The sequence below is a fragment of the Anser anser genome, assembly GCF_964211835.1.
Source record: "Anser anser genome assembly, chromosome: 7".
Taxonomy (NCBI): domain Eukaryota; kingdom Metazoa; phylum Chordata; class Aves; order Anseriformes; family Anatidae; genus Anser; species Anser anser.
The window spans coordinates 24,660,104-24,679,120 of NC_139727.1; the positions used below are offsets into that span (position 1 = coordinate 24,660,104).

The 19,017-nt window shown below is 40.2% G+C and overlaps 2 protein-coding genes across 4 annotated transcripts in view; both read right to left on the reverse strand.

Moving 5' to 3' along the window:
• LGI1 (leucine rich glioma inactivated 1) lies at positions 1-13,811 on the reverse strand. Of its 3 annotated transcripts, none has more exons than XM_083843414.1 (8): positions 11,966-13,811; positions 11,516-11,587; positions 7,466-7,537; positions 7,291-7,362; positions 3,334-3,405; positions 1,912-2,081; positions 1,336-1,500; positions 1-1,251 (listed from the first exon to the last, which is right to left on the reverse strand). In XM_083843414.1, the coding sequence occupies exons 1-8, from the start codon at positions 12,154-12,156 to the stop codon at positions 434-436; spliced, it is 1,632 nt and encodes a 543-aa protein (XP_083699540.1). In that variant the 5' UTR covers positions 12,157-13,811; the 3' UTR covers positions 1-433. The 3 variants fall into 3 exon arrangements, with proteins under 3 accessions (XP_083699540.1, XP_083699542.1, XP_083699541.1); XM_083843416.1 differs by having other exon boundaries at positions 11,957-13,811; XM_083843415.1 differs by lacking the exon at positions 3,334-3,405.
• The window catches only part of LOC310902225 (uncharacterized protein), an 18,935-nt gene continuing 12,204 nt past the window's right edge, over positions 12,287-19,017 (reverse strand). Inside the window, exons 2-4 of the mRNA XM_083843422.1 lie at positions 13,988-14,132; positions 13,803-13,869; positions 12,287-12,415 (exon numbers count right to left, since the gene is read on the reverse strand). Coding sequence (XP_083699548.1) covers positions 12,351-12,415; positions 13,803-13,869; positions 13,988-14,132 — 277 coding nt within the window. The 3' untranslated portion in view covers positions 12,287-12,350. The remainder of the gene's footprint in view (positions 12,416-13,802; positions 13,870-13,987; positions 14,133-19,017) is intronic.

A 19,017-nucleotide genomic window follows, 5' to 3' on the forward strand; every position in this document is an offset into this window, starting at 1 on the left:
GGGCAACATGCCTTCTTGGGTTTATTTTATATGTGTATAATATATACACAAATAAAAGTATCACCTACAAATAATATTTGGAATGTGAAAGACACAAAATGTAAACATTTTATTTGGCAGTTGTTTCAAACAGGTGAATAAATAAATGGAAAAGTACATCTTAATATTCTTTATAGCAACAGATGCAGTTGCAGACATATTTACATATTGTGGATGCAAAGAACAGTTAATTTAATTTCTTTTTGTTAAAAAATGCAACTTCCAACACCACTAGACTTGACAATTAAAGATGAAGATACTAGTAATACTTTGTTCTAGCAATCTCAACTTTTAAAGGCATTCATTTGGAAGTAAGATAAGAGAGTCATCATGCATTTAGTTCGTTTTGTCCACTTATGGTTGAAAGTCTGATGTAATCTCAGAATTATGAGCGTCATGCGCTTAAGTCAACTATGACATGTTTATAAATCAATGTAGTTCCCTTAAAACTTGAAGCAAAGAGAAAATCTCGTTTATCGATGGAGACATGTATGAAAGATCTTGGTGCCTGTATGTTTAATTCTTGAAACTTCACAAATTTTGCTTTCTCAGCATCCCAATAATAGACTTGAGTGAAAGAATAATCACTTCCAAGAATGGCATATTGATAATTACTTATCTGAAGCGGTTGGAATACCATTGACCCTCGGGATGGCATCCTTTGTAAATCCAGAAATGCTGAACCACCCCATTTCATTACTTTAGAGTCCCCAATAAATCTTGTTAAACAAATGTATACATCCTCTTTCACCTTGAAATGTTTCACTGCATATGCATCTTCCATATCTTGGATATCAAAACGCTTAACAAATTCATTTGTTCCTTTGTTCCATTGATATATTACAGGTCTTTGGGAACTACTTGACAGAATTAAATGCGGTTTGCCGGATATTTCAAGATACTCCACATCAGTATCTCTGTACCAGGCGTGCAGAGACTGATGGGAATAAAATCCATTCCCATTCCATTTGTAAACAGTGGTGAAACCAGCTTTTGAACTGTCTGCAACAACAAAATACCAGTCTTCAGCAATCCTGAAAGTTTCAATGTCATTGGGTTTTCGTATTTTAAGGATTTCAATATCTTGAATTTTTATAAACTTATTAGCAAAAATATCTCTTTTATATATGTGGGAGCCTCCAAACAGCTGTGCGACAATGACATATAGCTGACTCTCAATAACTATGGGTTTACACACAACAGTTGAAGTACCTATAAAAAGAAAAGTAAAAGACAAGGTTAGCACCACTTATTGGATCACCTGTTGTAATGTTGTTTGGCGAGCAGTGTTCATACCTGTTATGTTGTCATAATTCCTGAACATCACTTCTACATGGTCCCATTCGAGAAAGATGCATTTTCCGGTGAAGGGCTGAGCAATAACCACATGTTCATCATTCATGTATGAGAAAGTATCTACTGACAGAGATTGGTATGGCAGGGACTGATAAACTTCAAATTCTGCAAAAGTGCACACAACATATGAATTACAGAGATACTTTCCATACAGTACTGAAAGAATATCTTAACATACTTTATTACAAATTACAGTATTTAATCACTAGTCCAATTTTCCTGTTGAAAAAGGAACACTGCAACCTGTTTTTCAATATTTCTCAACTAAAAGAGGTGTTATTTTGTGTCCCGGTTCTTCAAATCCTTCTATAGCCTACTGAAGTCCGAGTAGAAGCTGCAAGATAAGACCCCACTCCCAAGTGCTTCCTTTGTCAGACTTGCACTTGCACAGAATTCATATTGGTTTTACTGAAAGTTCCAGCTGGCATGTAGACTTCTTGCAAAATGGACCCTAGAATAAAAAATACATAGCTTTGACTTCATTTTAACATGTTTAAATAATTTGAAGCACATTACCTGTAATAATACAATCAAATTCTTTCGGTGAGAGGCTATTGATTTTGCGCTTCTTATATTCTGGTGGGCTTTCACAGTAAATGTCTTCAACAGTTGCATTGGTGCTGCCCAGCCACTCCACTAACCACTTCAGTTTGCAGTCACAATTAAATGCATTGCCTCTAAGATCTCTACAACAAATAAATCATGCATTGGAAATAAGTAGTCAGCTGCTGTTTTCCTCCTCGCATGACAACAACAAACTGGGCTCTTGTTAAACGTGTGCAATCTTGCTTATTCTCAGTTGATGCCTTCCTGGATTAATTTGTCCTGTCCCATAGTTAAATCTACATACTAGAACATACACAGATTTAATTTTATTAAGGAGCACTTATTGATAATCAGTAGGAAGTTTTTGTTGATTTCCTGAAGTTTGCTGTTACACAAAGGCCTACCAAACCGATTGCTCCATGTCTGGGGAGGTTCTTTCTTTTGGATTACCCTTTCTCAATGCAAACATTCTACATAAAACAGAAATTAAATTATCCTGATTTCAGCCAGCGAGTATTTGCTATCTCCTTTAGATGTACTCATTTAGAGGTTTAGGAGATGCAAGCAAAGGAGTTCTGTTCAAGCCTTTTACAGCTGTCTTTGGTCAGATTTCTGAAAGTATGTACAGGAATGGGCAAACCCCGGGACCAGACTGTGTAACCAGCTGGCCATGACAAGTCGTGCCAAGTAATGCTACAGGATACACTGACCACCTCCACAACCTGCTACTGCCACTCTACGCTATGAATCCAGCCTACCTTGTTCATACCGGGAGCAGGGAGAGGATGTTCTGCACTCATCCCAGATCAGGTGAACTGGAATTTGGTATGTTGCAAACAACATGTTTCAGTGAAGCAACTATAGGCTTTATCTGTTTACCTATATTTTGTAATTTTATTGGTAACTAAGTTGTATATTTAAATAAATTTATGTTTTGGTTTGGTTGTGGTTAGATTTGGTACGGGATATGGTACTTACTGAGACGCTTATGTTTTTGTGATAAAAAATTGCCTTCCCGGAACTTATTTGAACATAGAAATATTGCATCCATTAAGTATCTTCCACCCTCCTCTCATATCATGCTCTCTCATGCATCCCTTAGGACATTTCCTTCTTATTCACTAAGTCTTACTGAACATGCAGATCTCTTACATAACTACTAACAATATCACTTATCTTTGTAACTAGTTGAATATCCCGAACTAAAACAACTGATCAACAACAGTAGCCAAAAATCAAGCCTACCCATATTGGGTAGTTTCTACCCAGTAATAAGATCCCATTACTGGGGTTACCAGTACATATTGGTTTGAATGGTTACTCAGAACGTCCTACAAAAACAGCTCTTTATATTTTTAGTATAATTAATAGATTAATTAAATGCTTTCTTACACATTTGTTAAAGAATCCAAGCCTTTGAATATGTCTTTTGGAAGCGATTGGAGATTATTATTTGCGAGACTCCTGTAAAAGAAGATACTTCAGTATCAGTGCTAACTCATGAAATTACACATTTTTGCAAGGTGTAATATTGTGTTGTTGTTGTTTTGTTTTCTTAAGGTAAAGAACCCTAGTATTCTCCAGCACTTAATTCTCCAAGGTTGCTCTAAAGAAGAGCTCATTTACTTTGTGACTCTTTCTTCCACTAAAACACCCTGCCTCCTTCTGCATTCTGACTCTTCAGCAGCCTTCCAGCATTCACAATACCTCACTTAGCAGGGTGAACAGTGCAATCACCTCTGGTGTTTTGCCAACACCATTATTTTAAAACAATTAGTTATGATTGGATCTACTAATGTTTTCCTTAGGAGATACCAATACACAGTGTTCATATTACTGCAATCTCCCACTTTCTTGTCTCTCTTCTGGAAACAAAATCTTAATACCAGCTTTCATTTTATTGGACTTAGGCTTAGCTCATAGTTTTTGGAAATATGCAGTAATAGACAAGAAATTGCTGATTGGTATGAATTTCTTTCCTGGAATATGTTTGTTTGAGTGTGTGTGTGCGAGACCAGGAAAAAAATAAAAAGTCTTGTTAATTCCCAATTTTTAATGTTAGGAAAACTCCCTAAATGCACTCAGTATTCTAGCTAGTAAGGTCAGGAGGAAATGAGAGCAGGCTTTAAACAACGAATGTATTACATTTCAGTTGCAAACATCTCTGTAAGTCCACCAAAGGTCTGGATTCTCCTAGATGTCACTGAGGACATGAAAGGGAAATAATGTTATAGGGTACAGCTTATGTTTCTTTTGATTAACAAAATTATTTATCTCTTATGAGAAGAAATAAAAATGGAAAGAAAGCATTCTAATTTAACATCCCAGTTAGAATCTGTAGCTAGTAAGTCGTAGAACCTCTTCTATTTTTACTTTTAAACACAAAAATTATTTATTGACTACAATTTCTCTCACCAAGCAAAGCCACTTAGGCATATACTTAAACTGAAGAACAGGCCCAGACCTACTAGGTTTACTGCCTCATTTAAAAGAGAGTGTTCTCTGCCTTATCAGGTATAGTAAATATGGGATGCCATTAGTCCCTTCTGGCTTCGCAGCTTTCAAAGTATATCTGATTGTAACACTGTGTGGTGTATGGATCATGCGCTACGCTTATGCTCAATTTTACACTCGAGCAATTATTTCAAAGTCAGGTAACTCTTATGGACAAAGCTAAGCAAACTTAGAAGAAAAGGCAGGCTTAATGTCCTATATATTCTTTATGACCTGGATTATATCAAGCTAAAGGGACAATGCCCTTGGAAATACCAGTGGCTCACCATTGCCACGGGAATATGACTAAAAGAAAAATTTATGCAAGGTTTATGCATTCACCAATTTTTGGATGAAAACTTTGCAGTTTATATTCCACTGTTAAAAAGCACACTTGTATGTTAGAAAACACTGACTTGCCTAGATGGTACTGTACATGGTATTTGCTTTATAATAAGAGAGCAAGGGTTGAGTCAAACATGCAGTTATGCTTACAGACAGATACTTGCAGTTCTGCAAGAAATGCAATTGAAATGATACATTGTGCGTAGAAATTATTTCCCAGTCCTAACTGTAAGGTTTTGACATTAAATTAGTAAATTAGTTGAAAAATGCAATCATGTTAATTTTTCTTTTCCTCAGTCTACCCTAAGCAGAAAATGAATCGTGCTGCATAACAAATACTAGATGGCTCTATTTTACAATAAGGACACACTGTAATTATCAAAGTTAATTGCATAATAAAAATACAAATGTTTGGATAGCTTGCTGTATTGCAAAAGCTTTATTGCGAAAAGGAAGTGAACAGAATAAATAGAGCAAAGTTGATATTCCCCTCTAACTCAATGGAACTCATTTCTATGGTTGTTTACTATGATTCTTTTTGCTATATTTTATGTACCACAAGTACCCTCCTGTTTCTTAAATGAGAAATGCCTCAGGATGCTAAATGATTATTCTTAATATGTAAGTACAATTTTCCCCAAAGGGTGGGGAGTAGTTCCGCAAACAGATTAAACTATTCACATTCTGGTTTTAATGGACCTGCCTTTGCAATTATTCTCTGAAAAACTCTCATTGTCTTGATGAATAACTCTCCATGTGCAATAGCAGCATGCTGCACAAATCTATGTCCCAAAAATGTGCATATGACCACATGCAAACCACAATGGCTCCTCAAATGTGGCTCTATCTTTTGCATATGTTTTCTTTTATGAAATTGTTGAAGCATCCCCGGAAACCAACATAACAGTCAAGTCAAGATGTTACTCTTGGACTGCATGCTCTGTGGTGAAGAAACTGCCTTCCTCAAACTGCCTTCCTCTGTGTTAGAAAAGCAATTTGCTCACTGGCAGTAACAGCTACTAAATAAATAAATGAATATAATAAATAATGTACTGGAACCATTTCTGAATATAAAGCTATTCATGTGCATAAATATTTTGAAGATAGGGTCCCAGTTACCAGCCTTATCCTAATATTTGCCTTTTTTAACACAATTACAATTACACCTGTACCTATAGGATTTTTATAGGATGTGCACAGCCTGTTTATATATCTTTTTCCCTGTCTTCCTTCTTTTCCCTTCCTCAGACCTAAATCCATTCTATAAGTAACTTTACACAATAGTAGTCACAGTAGGCTCAGTTTGAGCCAGCTGTGAGTCTTGTCTACTCTGATCAAAAAGGAAAGGTTTTATGGTACATTTACTATGTGGTGAAGGCTTTGATGAATTGCAATTAAACCATTATATTTATGCATTAACTATTTAAAATTGAACCTTTGATTTCTCCTGTGTCTAAATATATAAAAGAAAAAGTTAAATGATCCTCTTTCAAAACCTGCCTTGAGGTTATTATGTTAGGGCCAAGAGGTCAGAATCTACTCCCCTGCCTGTGACAGACACCCTAAGATATATGCTGCAGAATGCAAATGCTCAGAGCTGGGTATAAATCCATGTCAGGCACACCCTAGATATTTTACCCTCCTTCTCTTACAGTATTTTTGTATTTTTAAGGTTTTCTTACAATATGTATTGTATTTGCTGAAATAAAACTATTGCTAAATCATAAACTTGTTGCCAGATAAGAGACAAAAGCCTGTTTGAAGGCTGTCTTGCTAGATGAGATCATGAGGCTGCTACCCTCGTGTTTGCAGTTAAATGTTACAGGTATTTGTTGTCAGTGTGCGCTTCACCTACTGAGCAATACCTCTGTGGGTGCAAGCGCGGCAGCGCAGCCAAAGGGTAGGCCCTGGTGTCAGTGCTCAGGACATGACAGCCCATCATGGGCTGCTCTGGCTTCAGGAGGTACAGCACAGGCTTTGAAGCAGTTTCTGCTGAAGCCTAAGGGCCAGACAACTCAGGGGAAGAACTGGATGGCTCTGATATTGCCATGGATCCAGGCCAGACTGTGGTGCATGTGGCAGACTTGCCTCTGCCCCTCCACATCTCCCCACCATGGCACCTCATAGCTGATCACTGCCCTCTCTTGCCTCCTCTCCAAGTCACAAACTCAACCTCACTCTCCTATCTCCAGTGCCCAGCTGCCCGACCCGCCCTGCCATCCCTGTGCCTCCTTGCTCAGCTGGAAACCCCAAGAGCCCTGAGCAAGGAGAGCCAGGGAGCTACTGCCACGTATGCACAGCCTCGAGGCTGTTTGGGTCCCAGCTTTCTACACAACCACAGTTTGGAATTCTTTGGTGAAACACAACAATTAGCATTCTAATTAAATGAACATTAATATCGCTTAAACAAATAAATATAGCTATATATCAAAATGCTAAATTAAACAACACAATGCTTCAGTTACTATGTTAAATATACCGAGTATGAATATATTCAACCACTTTACTTACAGGTGAATTAAAGATTTCAGTCCTCTGAAAGTATTTCTTGAAATTGACTTAATGCTGTTGTTCTCTATGAACCTGTAATGGGTCGTAAAGTCATTCTGGTCAAAGCAGTGCCTGGAACTTGGAAGCCCACCCACTCTCATCAACAATGCCAGGAAATATTATTTTGTTCACTCACAAATATTCTAGATGAGGAAGGCCCATGAAGGCATCATCACTAATAACATCAAAAGTGTTGGAGGTAAACAACCTGTGTAAAGAAATGCAAAACAAAAGACTGTTAGGTTACTAGCACCTTTAGAAAATGGTTCAGCAATCCATACCAGGCCAAACTTCAACTGACAGTTTTTGTGGTTTTGCCTATGCAAAGCACTACAGGGTCATCAGACTAAAACACACTGCTGACACATTGCACCATTGTCTGGTGCAGTGGAAGGCCCCAGCAGCTCACTGCTTTGCATACTGGCGCCATCTGATAAAATTCCATTGACTTCTGTAGGATGTAAGAGTGGGTTTATCACGCCAATAAAACAATGGCATTGTACAAGAGCCACTGAGGACATACTCAGATGACAATGAAATGTTCAAGTACTAGAGAAGTCTAAATTGTGTTGAAGAGCACTTACTTTTGATGACAACATGGGGAAAGCTTGTTATGCCAGACATCAAGTTGAATTGACACACCTGACAGGTAGGAAAAACCCTTAACTTAGGAGTTAAACTTGTAAGCATGTTTGACTTGAGGGTACTGAAAATTTTCTGAGTAAAAATGTGAAATTTCTTAAGGTTATTTTAATTCAGTCAGTGTTCAAAACAGAACTATTTTTTAAGACCGCATTATATCTGCTGGAGATAGCTTTTAGTAGGTGCACATATTTTTCATCCAGCTAGCAGTAAAAATACTGGCAACACATTTAATTTTATGTAATCTTGTAGCCATTAGAAGGGGACTAGGATTGATTTTTCCAGCTTTATTTATGATATTCAGCCTTGTTTGCATTCATCCATTTTAACTCATCTCGGGACTGCCACACCCTTAATATGGTGGGGCATTGTCAAGTAAGACGAACTTTACTTTTCCACAGTGGAACACCAGATGCATACCTATATTTTATTCAGTTGGACCTGATGGATAAATAGACCCACACTATGACATCCTTAGGAATTCAGGAATTTGAGATTTCCAAGCATGAATTAATACACTTAATGAGTTAATCTCTTCCTTTGAAGTTTACATTAAGAATAAATTCCAGTTGGTTTATTTTTCTCGCTTGACTATTGCAGACTGTGCTTTTTCCACTTTGAATATGTCTCTATATAATTACAAAAAATATATATAATCAGGAAATTCTTCCTTTTTTTTAGATACAATAAGATTTCTCCTAGAGAAAATAAGTATTATAAAATCTCTGAACCAGTTGACCAATTTGGTAAACCCATTGTCTGCAAATCAGCTTTCTTTTCTGATGTGATTTCTCTGGATAATTTTTATTTTTCTGCACTCTATCCTCCTTGTATTTTACAAGAATAGGGTAGTATCTCTTTCAATAGCATGGCTGTTTGAGAGATTGCCAGGTTTATAGCACAGGTCTTGCACTTGGTGAGCTCATTTACCTCCCATCTCATACCTCCCCCCAATGGCTGTATCATGTATTTGATGCACAAAGCATCTTTTCTCCCACTCTCTGACCTGAACTACCAGATCTGCTCAATCTGTGTTCCACTAACTAGCTACTTGTGGGGTGAGGACAGAGGCAGAAGATGCTGCACTGTAGCTAGGGACCATATTGCCAAGCAGGAACTGCACTGCTGGCTGGTATGAATCCTACTGCCACGGCTACCTCCCTTCTTGTTGCATGCTTCCATGTTATAAGGGCACCCTCAGCACGTTGCCTGATAGACGCAGCTACAAGTGCTGGAGATGAGAGCAGGGCAATGTTCTCATTTAGGGAACACTCCTGCTGGCACTTCACTCTGTCTCTGTAGGTCCTGAACATTTTCGTTGTCACATGAAGAGCGCAGAACACACCATCTGCACCATTCAAGAAGAAAAGCTCTGCTGTCCTGGGACTTGGGTGTAGTGTTCAGCAGAACAAGACCATGATTTTTCCAGGGACCATTGCCACTACTACAGTAAAAACAGTAGTAAATAATAATAGAGGCAGACATATTCCTCACTCAGAAATGTGTGGTTGGCATACTGGAGATACCAAGTAACATTTGGACTTTAAAAATGTAATGCTGGAGACTGTTATGTAAAAGTATGTATAGGCTGCTAAATCTTGCTTGTGGCTAAATTAAACCTACCAATATAGCTATAATCACGCAAAGTTAGAACTTACTTTAATTAACCAGAGATTTCTGTATTCTTATTTGCCTTACTCTATCTCCCGCCAAATGTGGAAATTTTTATTTCCCACTTAGAAACTGGAGTTGGCCCCACAGCTAGAGTCCTGCTTCTACAAGCTGTGTTTAAGGACTCATTTGCCTTAGATCAGCAGCCTGACTTTCCAAAGATGGCAAGCAGCTCAGCTACCATGTTAGAAATATGTCTGGAAAAGTATTCAGCAGTATTTTTAGAAATGCTAGGTAGCAGAGGTAAGTAATCTGTGGATCGTCTGCACCGTTCTAACAGACCACTTGTCAAAGCCCATAGTGGAACAAAAACTGTTTTTCTTGGGGGTGCAGCCTTTGTTGCAGCATTATTAGCAGCAGCTGAGGACACGCGTTTCAGTGAAGCGTAAGGCAGACCATGCAGATCATTGCCATGACCAAAATGCCAAAACTCATTGTCAGAGACTAGGAGCCCTCTGTGCCAGGCACTAAAATGACTCAAAATAACCAGAATGTGTCTGTCCTGCTCCACCCTACCCAACCCTGCCTCCCCTGGCAGTGGGATTGCTAAGTGTAGGTGGCACATCGTAGCCAGGAGAGATGATTAGCATGTCCTACTCGCTCATCAGATACAAGCTGCACCACTGCTGCTATTTCTTTTTTTCTTTCCTTTAAAAGACCTATGGCAGGAAATGTGTGAAATTTGTCCCATTTGTGATCTGTGACCACCAGGGAAAATATTCTCAGGAATAAAGCACAATGGAAAAGCATTTAGGTTTCCATAGTAACTGCATTTACCTATTTACCCTGTATCCAAAATTGTACAGTATGTCTGCACCTCCTTATCAGCTCCACTTGAGGTAGCAGAGTACAGCTAGGGTCAGGGCTTCAGCTATCAGCGCACTGGCAGTTTAATGTGACAGCCTTAGGGCTCCGATATATCAACACTGCACTTCTGACTACATCCAGAGTGCATGGCAAGTCAGTCTAGGACAGACGTCTAATTTTGATTTTGATCACATCAGGGAGTCTTTCTGGCCAGATTTCTGAGACCAGTCTGGATGTTTTTCAGGCTGGTGGCACATCCACTATAAACAGTTCAGGTTACACCCCCTCTACCTTTGTATAGCTAGCAATTATATAATCATATGCCCACATTTCTAGGAAAGTCTGTGAACCTGTAAAAATCCTATATAGAAATGCATCCAATTTTTGAATATCCAGAAATACTTTCTTCCTATCTATGCCTCATCACAGTATTTGATTTTGAAATGATAGCTTTTTAATATATATTTTTTTTTAATTAGAAGAAAATCTTCATTACTTTTATGCATTTTCAAAGAACATGAAATAACAAACAGGATCAAATCCAGAAACCAGCAAGGCAAAACTCCCACTGAAGTGACTAAACTTCCACAGAAGTCAATGGTAATTTTACATGGCAAAGGACTTCAGGACCTGTCCCACCAAAATGAAGGGCCTGATCTGAGGGGTTCTGAGCTTGCAGGCAAGTTGCAAATGGGCACCTTTATATTGGGATCAAGCCCTGGGGCTGCAGAAAAGAAACAAGAATCATTGTTGCAGTGCTCAAATCCCTACTGTGATATTAATTAAAGTATTATAAAGATAGCACACTTTCTGTCTTTGAAAGCTTCAGAATGCAATAATTCAAAGTAGCACTGACAACAGATATCCTTGCAAAATACTGAGTACATGCACTTTGAAAAAATTAAACATGCACTATCGTTCAAATTAGTAAAAAGTCTTGTATTTTGTCATCTGATGAACCTTCTTTTGCTATTTCTCATAAAAATAATGCTGAGACCCTTTTTACACTATTTATGGATACATATACATTTCATAACAGAAATTATATGATAGAAATGTTTCTCACAGAAGCTGCAGAGATGGTGTGAGCAAAAAACTCCCTTCTGGGATTTTAGTAAAAGCAGATCTCACAAAGGATCTGGAAAGAAGAAAAACACAACCTTATATTAATGAAGTCTCAAATATGCATGGTTATAATACTGATCTGGTCATCACAGAGAAATGTATTTATGCAAGTACTGAAAATAAAAAATAAAAAAATGGATGTTACAGGTTTCCTATAGTATAGAAGCAGGTATAAAATGGTATGTGTGCACAGACACGGACAGACAGACAGATGAAAGAGATGTAAAAATCAGGATTCAAGAATGCAGCACAATTTTAACACATTAGCTGATGATTCTGAATGCTGGAGGTACTCCCTGCAGCAAGCATCCTTCGGTATGCACTGAAAACACCACACATCCTAGTTCATTTTAAATCATAAATTAAATAACCAAATGCTTACAGCCCTTACAGTGAGATAACATCAGGCGGAACGCTGCGAGGAATAGATCTGGCATTTTCACATAAAGCATTATCTTTGGTACAAGTACACCAGGCAGGACATTTTGGCTTCACTGGTTTCTTCCCTTCAGTCAGCAAAAGCACAGATAAAAGGCATAAGAAATAAGCAATTCTTCTAAAGGGTCTGCTGGCATTTCCCATTCTTTTGATCCGCTCTCGTTCCAGCCAGTTGAAAGAATATCCCAAAACATGAACAGGGGTTCTTTATTCAGCCATTGGATGTCTTTCTATAAGTCCAGGTCAATATTTGTCTCTGCTTTCCCAACCCTTTTCTTTCTCTTTCACTCTGTTTCTGTAGACAGAAACCTGCAGCTGATCTGTGTGTTTCCACTCACTCAGGCAACGTACTGCTGAGAGAAGAGACCTGCGAGGTGCTGTAAGATGGGGAAAATCCAACCGGCTGAAGGAAGAAAAAAAAAAAAAAAAAAAAAAAAAGAAAGACTTGCATCACCACAAAAACACTGAGCACAACACAGCATTAGATTGCAAAGTGATGTAACTGAGAAATACACTGCTTTCTGTTTTCACAGGGAGGCCCTTTCCCTGTTGCCAAAAATAGTACAGCATTATGTTTTGCTGGTGGGTGGGTGAGTGGGTGTGGGGTGGAGTATGTGTGTGCGGGGGGGGGATCTGTCATCTTTTACTGGATCCCTACAACCTCAGGAACCTTTGAGAATTATGCTTCGCATATTGCAAGCAGCAGAACTGAGGGCAGTATCGCCTGGAAAAATGAAATCAAGGGAAACCATCAAAAGCATTGCTGCGAAAGCTGTTAGATTAATTTTTATCCTTAGCTTTATTGCACATAGTTGTACCACTGAAAAACAAGCTGCCACACATGGAAAATATTACAATGTATGAGAGAATGCCTACAACTGTCATTCCTAAACAAAATATTTTCTCATGCAAAATAGACCCCAACTGCATTTCTAAGAAAAGAAAAAGAAAAAAAAAAAAAGAGGGAAAAAAAAACGTTCTTATTTGTTACATGTTTTCTGAGCTGGTTAAATGAAGCAGACCAGGCACTGTTCAAAATGGACAACATTAATTAAAAGTTCAGGTTCAAAATTTATTTGCTGCAGACTGGTTTGATCATTTAAGATTTAAAAAAAATGTTAAACACTGGCTATGTTAAAACCGAAGTTAAGAATGGATTTTCTTTGAAAAGTGTCAGGATAGGAACAAATCTTGATGGAAACAATGAGTACTTACAATACTGCCTGGAGGCTGCAATTTAAATTAGTGCTAGGTGCAGCACGAATACTCTGCAAGAAACAGCCCTCATCCTGAAGACTTTACAGTAAACTATATTAAATATTTTATGGGGAGTTTAAGAAAAGCAGCACCTAAGTGTTATTATATAAAGAATGGTAAGACAAAACTAATGAGTGCCAAATAGCTGGAAATCCAGATGGGATGTTTTTATTTTATCTGATATTGGATTGCTATTAGAAGAGTTTTGCAAACTTAGGTTTGACACGTTCCCTGTCAGACTGACAGCACTGTTTGCATTACACAGATCACAAAGTCTACGAGGGTCAGCCAGATGGTACAGAAAGTTTGACACATTCATGCTCTCTATTGGCTCCTTCACGTAGAGACTGTCTCCTCACCAGCAGATACTTGTAAGCCAGCTCTCTCTTTGCTGCTGGTTACTTCTCTGATTCCATGTCGCCATCCGGTTCTGTCCCTTTGATCCTGCTCTGCAGGCCATGAAATCACAAGACCAACAACCATACCATGTCTGCCTTCCTCAGAAATGATACCAGAAAGTCCCTAGCACATACCCAGACATAGATGCCCAGCAGGAACTTCAGGTCCTATGGGTGTGAGGTGGCAAACAGGGACAACAGCCTGCAAAGCAGCAAGAAAAAAGAATGGCAGAACCCCAACGTTACTGACTCCTTGCCTGGCTGTGGCTGAGATCTGTCTCCCCACAGCTGAGAGGAGGCTCTGGACCCACAAAACTCACAGTAGACAAAGGGACTGCATCCTCAGAGGGACCTGGGATCCTCAAAAATGTGCAGAAAGCTTTCAGAGGGCCACTTCCAAAGGCTTCTGCTAGGAGATGGCTCCTGCACTTGTGCATTAGTGCTCTCCCCTCCACGTGCCCGTGCCTGCAGAAGAAAGGGCAGCTTGCACAGCTCACACTTGCTCTCTCTCTGGTTTGTTTTTTTTATAAATCCTTTATTAATTCAAGTGTGGACCAAGGTTTTTGCTTATAAGAAAATCTTCTGTATCAGTAAGTGTCTCCTGAAGCAGGATTGACTGCAAATAGTGACACAAAGCTTCTTTAATACTGAGCCCTTCCACCTTCCATTAGAAGATGGTACAGAATTACAGTAACTAGAACACTGAAATCATTATAAAGCAAAAGTTGATACCTTCCCATGGGTACAAAGGTTACTTCTTGCTCTGGAAATGTTATAAGTGTACTACTGAGAAGGACTCTGGATTTGTGGTACTTGTCTGAGCAGGGCACCCCATCTTTGCCCCTCTGAAATGGTCTGTGGCACAAAAGCACAAGCTTCAGTGAGGTGAGAACAGCAAATTCTCTAACTTTTTGCTGAAAGAGAAGAAGGCTGTTGTTGTTTGTTTGTTTGTTTCTGGCAAAGCTACCCATTGCCATGGCAATGGTTTGCCATTGATGTTGAAACCCATGTTGCATTTTCTTAAGCTCATTCACTGAAATCCACCATCAATTACTTAGGCATTTCTTTTCAGTTTATACTCCAGCCACATCGTGACCCTCATGAAAACTTCAGAGCATAGCGGTTTTTCCGTAACAAAAGCACATTCTGCAGCAGAGCCGTAACCTGACTCCAATTTCACCCGTGCAGAGAACCGCCTGGAAGTTAGCTTTCTATTCCAAACTACATGCCAAAACAACTGCTTTTTTCCCCCCCAAAAAAAGCAAATATTATGAATATTTATAACGGCTCTGTCAAAAGAGAGGCATAAATCACATTTTCCTGGGTCCTTTTGTGCCAAGCTGAGTATCTCATTTCTTGCCATGTAGTAGTTGAAAAACAAATTGGTTCATGCCTGTTCAGAGCCATAACCTGCTCTCCAGCCACCGCCACACTTGGCTTGCCCTTTACATGTGCCATCATTGCTTATTTGCTGGCCACAGACAGGCGCTGGGCTGCTGTGCCAGCTCCTTCTCACTCGTGCTTCACGCACTGGGTTGGTGCCATGCGAGTCAAAATTTATTTATTTTGGTTTCAGCCCGGGTTCAGCAGGAGGGATGAGGGAGGCCTGGCTTGTGTTGCTAGGTGTGCTTCTCACGATTTGGCAATGCTTTAACAGAAAAATCTTCACCTTGCCACACAACGGAGGTGCTTGCTGGCAGACATGTTCCCCTATGAGCAGCGACAAGCCTGTACCGTGCTGCTGGCTGTTGTTATTCGTTCTGACTCCTCTTTGGTACCGTATTAAGAGCAGCACACCGACGCCAACGCTAGGAGCCTGCGTTTTTCAAGCGAGACCATGCCCACAGCCCAGCTCTCCCGGCGCTGGTTGCCAAGCCTGAACCGGGCCCTGCTCTTTTTGTGCTCGGCTCTCGCTGCTGCCGGCTGCTTCCCGTAGCCTGGCAACACGCGGAGCCGCAGGCCAGGCCCCGGCCCCGGCCCCGGCCCCGGCCCCGGCCCCGGCCCCGGCCCCGGCCCCGGCCCCGGCCCCGGCCCCGGCCCCGGCCCCGGCCCCGGCCCCGGCCCCGGCCGGCGCTGCCCTCGCCTCCCCAGCGCGGCGGAGGCGCCCACCGCTCCCTAGCCTGCTTCCCCCCTTTCTTTCGGCTCCTTTATTTTAGCTCAAGCAGGCCTGAGAAGAAGCCCTCAAAAACAAAAAGCCGAGGAACGAGGCCAGTCTGCTGCTTGGAGACGAGGACCTGCTTTTCTTTCTCCTTGTGTGTGGGATCCTTTTAATTTTTGGCCTTTTTTTTTTTTTTTTTTTAAACAGCTGAAAATCATTCATCTTTGCACTACACTGAGATTTTAGTCTTTCCTATACTTTGTTAATACACTATGATATTTGTCCCCTTTAATTTTGACCAAAGCTAAGTAATTCCTGGGAAATAATTATTTCCCACGTATTCACTCTATATGGTAAGAATAATAGCTTATTTATTTCTATTATATCCAAATTGTTTGGTACTTTGATAATACCCATAGTTGTTAACAATCAACCATCTAAGATCAAGTTTGGTGCAGGTAAATGACATTCAAAATTCAAGATACTTTTGCTAGTTGTCATTTGAGGTATTCACTACCTGGTATTGCTCATGCTCTGATCAGATTTAGCATAACTTTTGCAGCTCGGTTTCTAGTCCAAACATACGCATTTATTGTTATTATTTACTCAAAATAAGTTCTTATCAACTATTCTTGAATATCTGGTTACAATATGAATACTTCTATGAGTAAACCTGTTTGCTAAAATATTTGAGGAAAGCAAACAAAAGGTCATAACATAGAGCCAAAAATTATTTTTAAAATATTGAATAAATTTTTGAGGGATTAACTCTGCTCCACTGGTTGTATTTGCATATTCACATTGGCCCAATATGTTTTCATTACCAACATATGGCAAAATTTTAATAAGCTTCCTGTGGTTTCATGCTGACTACATTTGCCTTTACAGATACGTATACTGTTACAGTTATCCTTTATTTTATCCTACTTTTAGAACATTTTAAGAAAATGTTGTTGCCTTTTCCATGTTCAGGATGAGCTGCCTGCACATACAAGGCCTAATCCAAAATCCACTGACAGCAATGGCAAGACTTAGTGAACTTCACTGTGCTGCTCAGTGTTAAGTCCATGGTAAGTCTCTGTGTTTCACCACAGAAATACACAAGAGTCAGAATCACACTGCAATGTTCAGGAGTCCCCTATGAAGAGAACATCGTTCTTGCTACATTACCACTGTGCCATCCCTTTCAATAAACAAAATGAAGTCTTTTGGATTCCATATAGTTCTGAAAAGAGCATGCTTCCAGTGGGTCTGGCCCCAGGAGCCATTGCCAGGAAGAGACCTTCTGCAGGTTAGGCGCAACAAAACTCAAGATGCCTTTACAACAGCTCATAGCACAGAATAGCTTGTGAATTACCACAGAGTTGTCCAAAACTTTTTATTTGGAAAGTTGTTCTAACTTGCTTTTCCCTTCCTGTCTAAAAGTGGGACAGTCAGTCCAATCCCTGTGTCAAAAGGCTGAAAAAACGGCTACTGTAATTGCTGCCAACTTTAGGGGAAAGAAGAACACAGAGGACGGCCTCCTTTCCCTTGCATAAAGGGGTCCCGTCACAGCTCACCATGGAGTTACAAATGACCACCTCTAAGAGAGCTGGGCCTTAGCTCTCCTGGCCAGAAGCAGGACACCTGCTCTGCTGCGTGTATCTTGGTCAGCGTACAGGTGGCTCTAGGACTGCTCACTGGCTTAGGTGGGCCAGAATTTGACTAATGACAAACAGTATCTCACAAGCTAAGTGCTGTTATCTGAACTATCATTCTTTAAGGAACAAACAGATGTGCAATGTATGCAAGCTCATCCAACATCCTGGGTAACCAGGAGGGATAAAGGCTAAGCAGCTAGATGCAGAGCATTCAAAATGTACTATGTTTAGATATCACATGACTTTTAAACTAGTACCACAAAATTTTAAGGACATAGTCTATAGTCCTTGAACAGCTGCTATTGACAATACTGATAATGTTAAGTTTGTTTAAATGTTCTTCTGGATGACTGCTCGTGCTGATCTGACTATCTTGCAGGACAGGCAAATCATAGAATCATAAAACGGCTCGGTTTGGAAGGGACCTTAAAGATCATCTAGTTTCAACCCCCCTGCCATAGGCAGGGATGCCACCTGCTAGATCAGGTTGGACAAGGCCGCATCCAGCCTGGCCTTGAACACCTCCAGGGATGGGGCATCCACAGTTTCTCTGGGCAACCTGTTCCAGGGCCTCACTATCCTTACAGTGAAGAATTTCTTCCTAATGTCTAATCTAAACCTAACCTCTTTTAGTTTAAGACCATTCCCCCTTGTCCTATCATTATCTACCTGAGTAAAGAGTCCCTCTCCATCCCTTTTATAAGACCCCTTTAAGTATTGAAAGGCCGCAATGAAGTCTCCCTGGAGCCGTCTCTTCTCTAGGCTGAACATCCCCAATTTTCTCAGCCTTCCTTCATAACCACCTCAGCTCAGTACCTTTATTTTATGTAAGTAAAGAAAAAGAACAAAACAAACAGAAAGAAAACAATAACCATCCTTCAGGTGAGACATGTACATAACCTCAGTTACTCCTGGATTGGCCCTTCTCTGTGAGGGAGACCTCACAAACCTTATTAAACCTGTTATTTTTTCACCCTCCACTTCCAGTTCCCTTAGGGGCTGTCCATTCCTGCTCCTCTGAATGGGACTGGATGCCTGTACGAATCCCAGAGCTGGTGTTGCTCAGCTCTTCCCCAGCTCATGCCTTCTGTTTCCCAGCACAGTAGGACCAGTTGCTTTCTCAGGTGTTTAAAAGGCTTGGGAGGTCGGTTACAGAGCACCATGCTTTGCAGCATGCAATCCAGAAGCATGGAGTCAATGGTTCTCCCAAATCCTAGCCACTTTCCTCCAGAATGAAACAATTCCTCCTTCATCTCTATTGTATGTGTTTTGCCTTGAAAACACTGACAGTGGATATGTAGAGATGGGAGACAGGAGATGGACACAAAACCAGCGAATGGTTCAAGAGCTAAAGAGAGCACAATGCAAACGTGGACCTGAGACCAAACCTCATACAGAGAGAAGTATTAAGAAAGGAGACAATAATACACTGGGTTTTCACTTTCTGCAGAATGTGCACTTTCTGCATCTTCTCAACCTTTCAGTAGAACTTTCAAGAAAATCTGCCAGTAGTTAATTTATACTCTGGGAAGATCAACACCTCACACAGGCAGCTGGGAAAGGGGGCACTTTTCAGCCAGACAAAATGCCCAGCCACTGCAATGGAACTGGC

Coding starts and splice junctions, on each gene's coding strand:
- LGI1 (XM_083843414.1), bottom strand. CDS start 12,156: ATGGGAAATGCCAGCAGACCCTTTAGAAGAATTGCTTATTTCTTATGC. Junction 7,538..11,515: donor ACACCATCTCTGCAGCTTCT/GTGAGAAACATT, acceptor TTCTTTACACAG/GTTGTTTACCTCCAACACTT. Junction 1,252..1,335: donor GAATTATGACAACATAACAG/GTATGAACACTG, acceptor TTCTTTTTATAG/GTACTTCAACTGTTGTGTGT.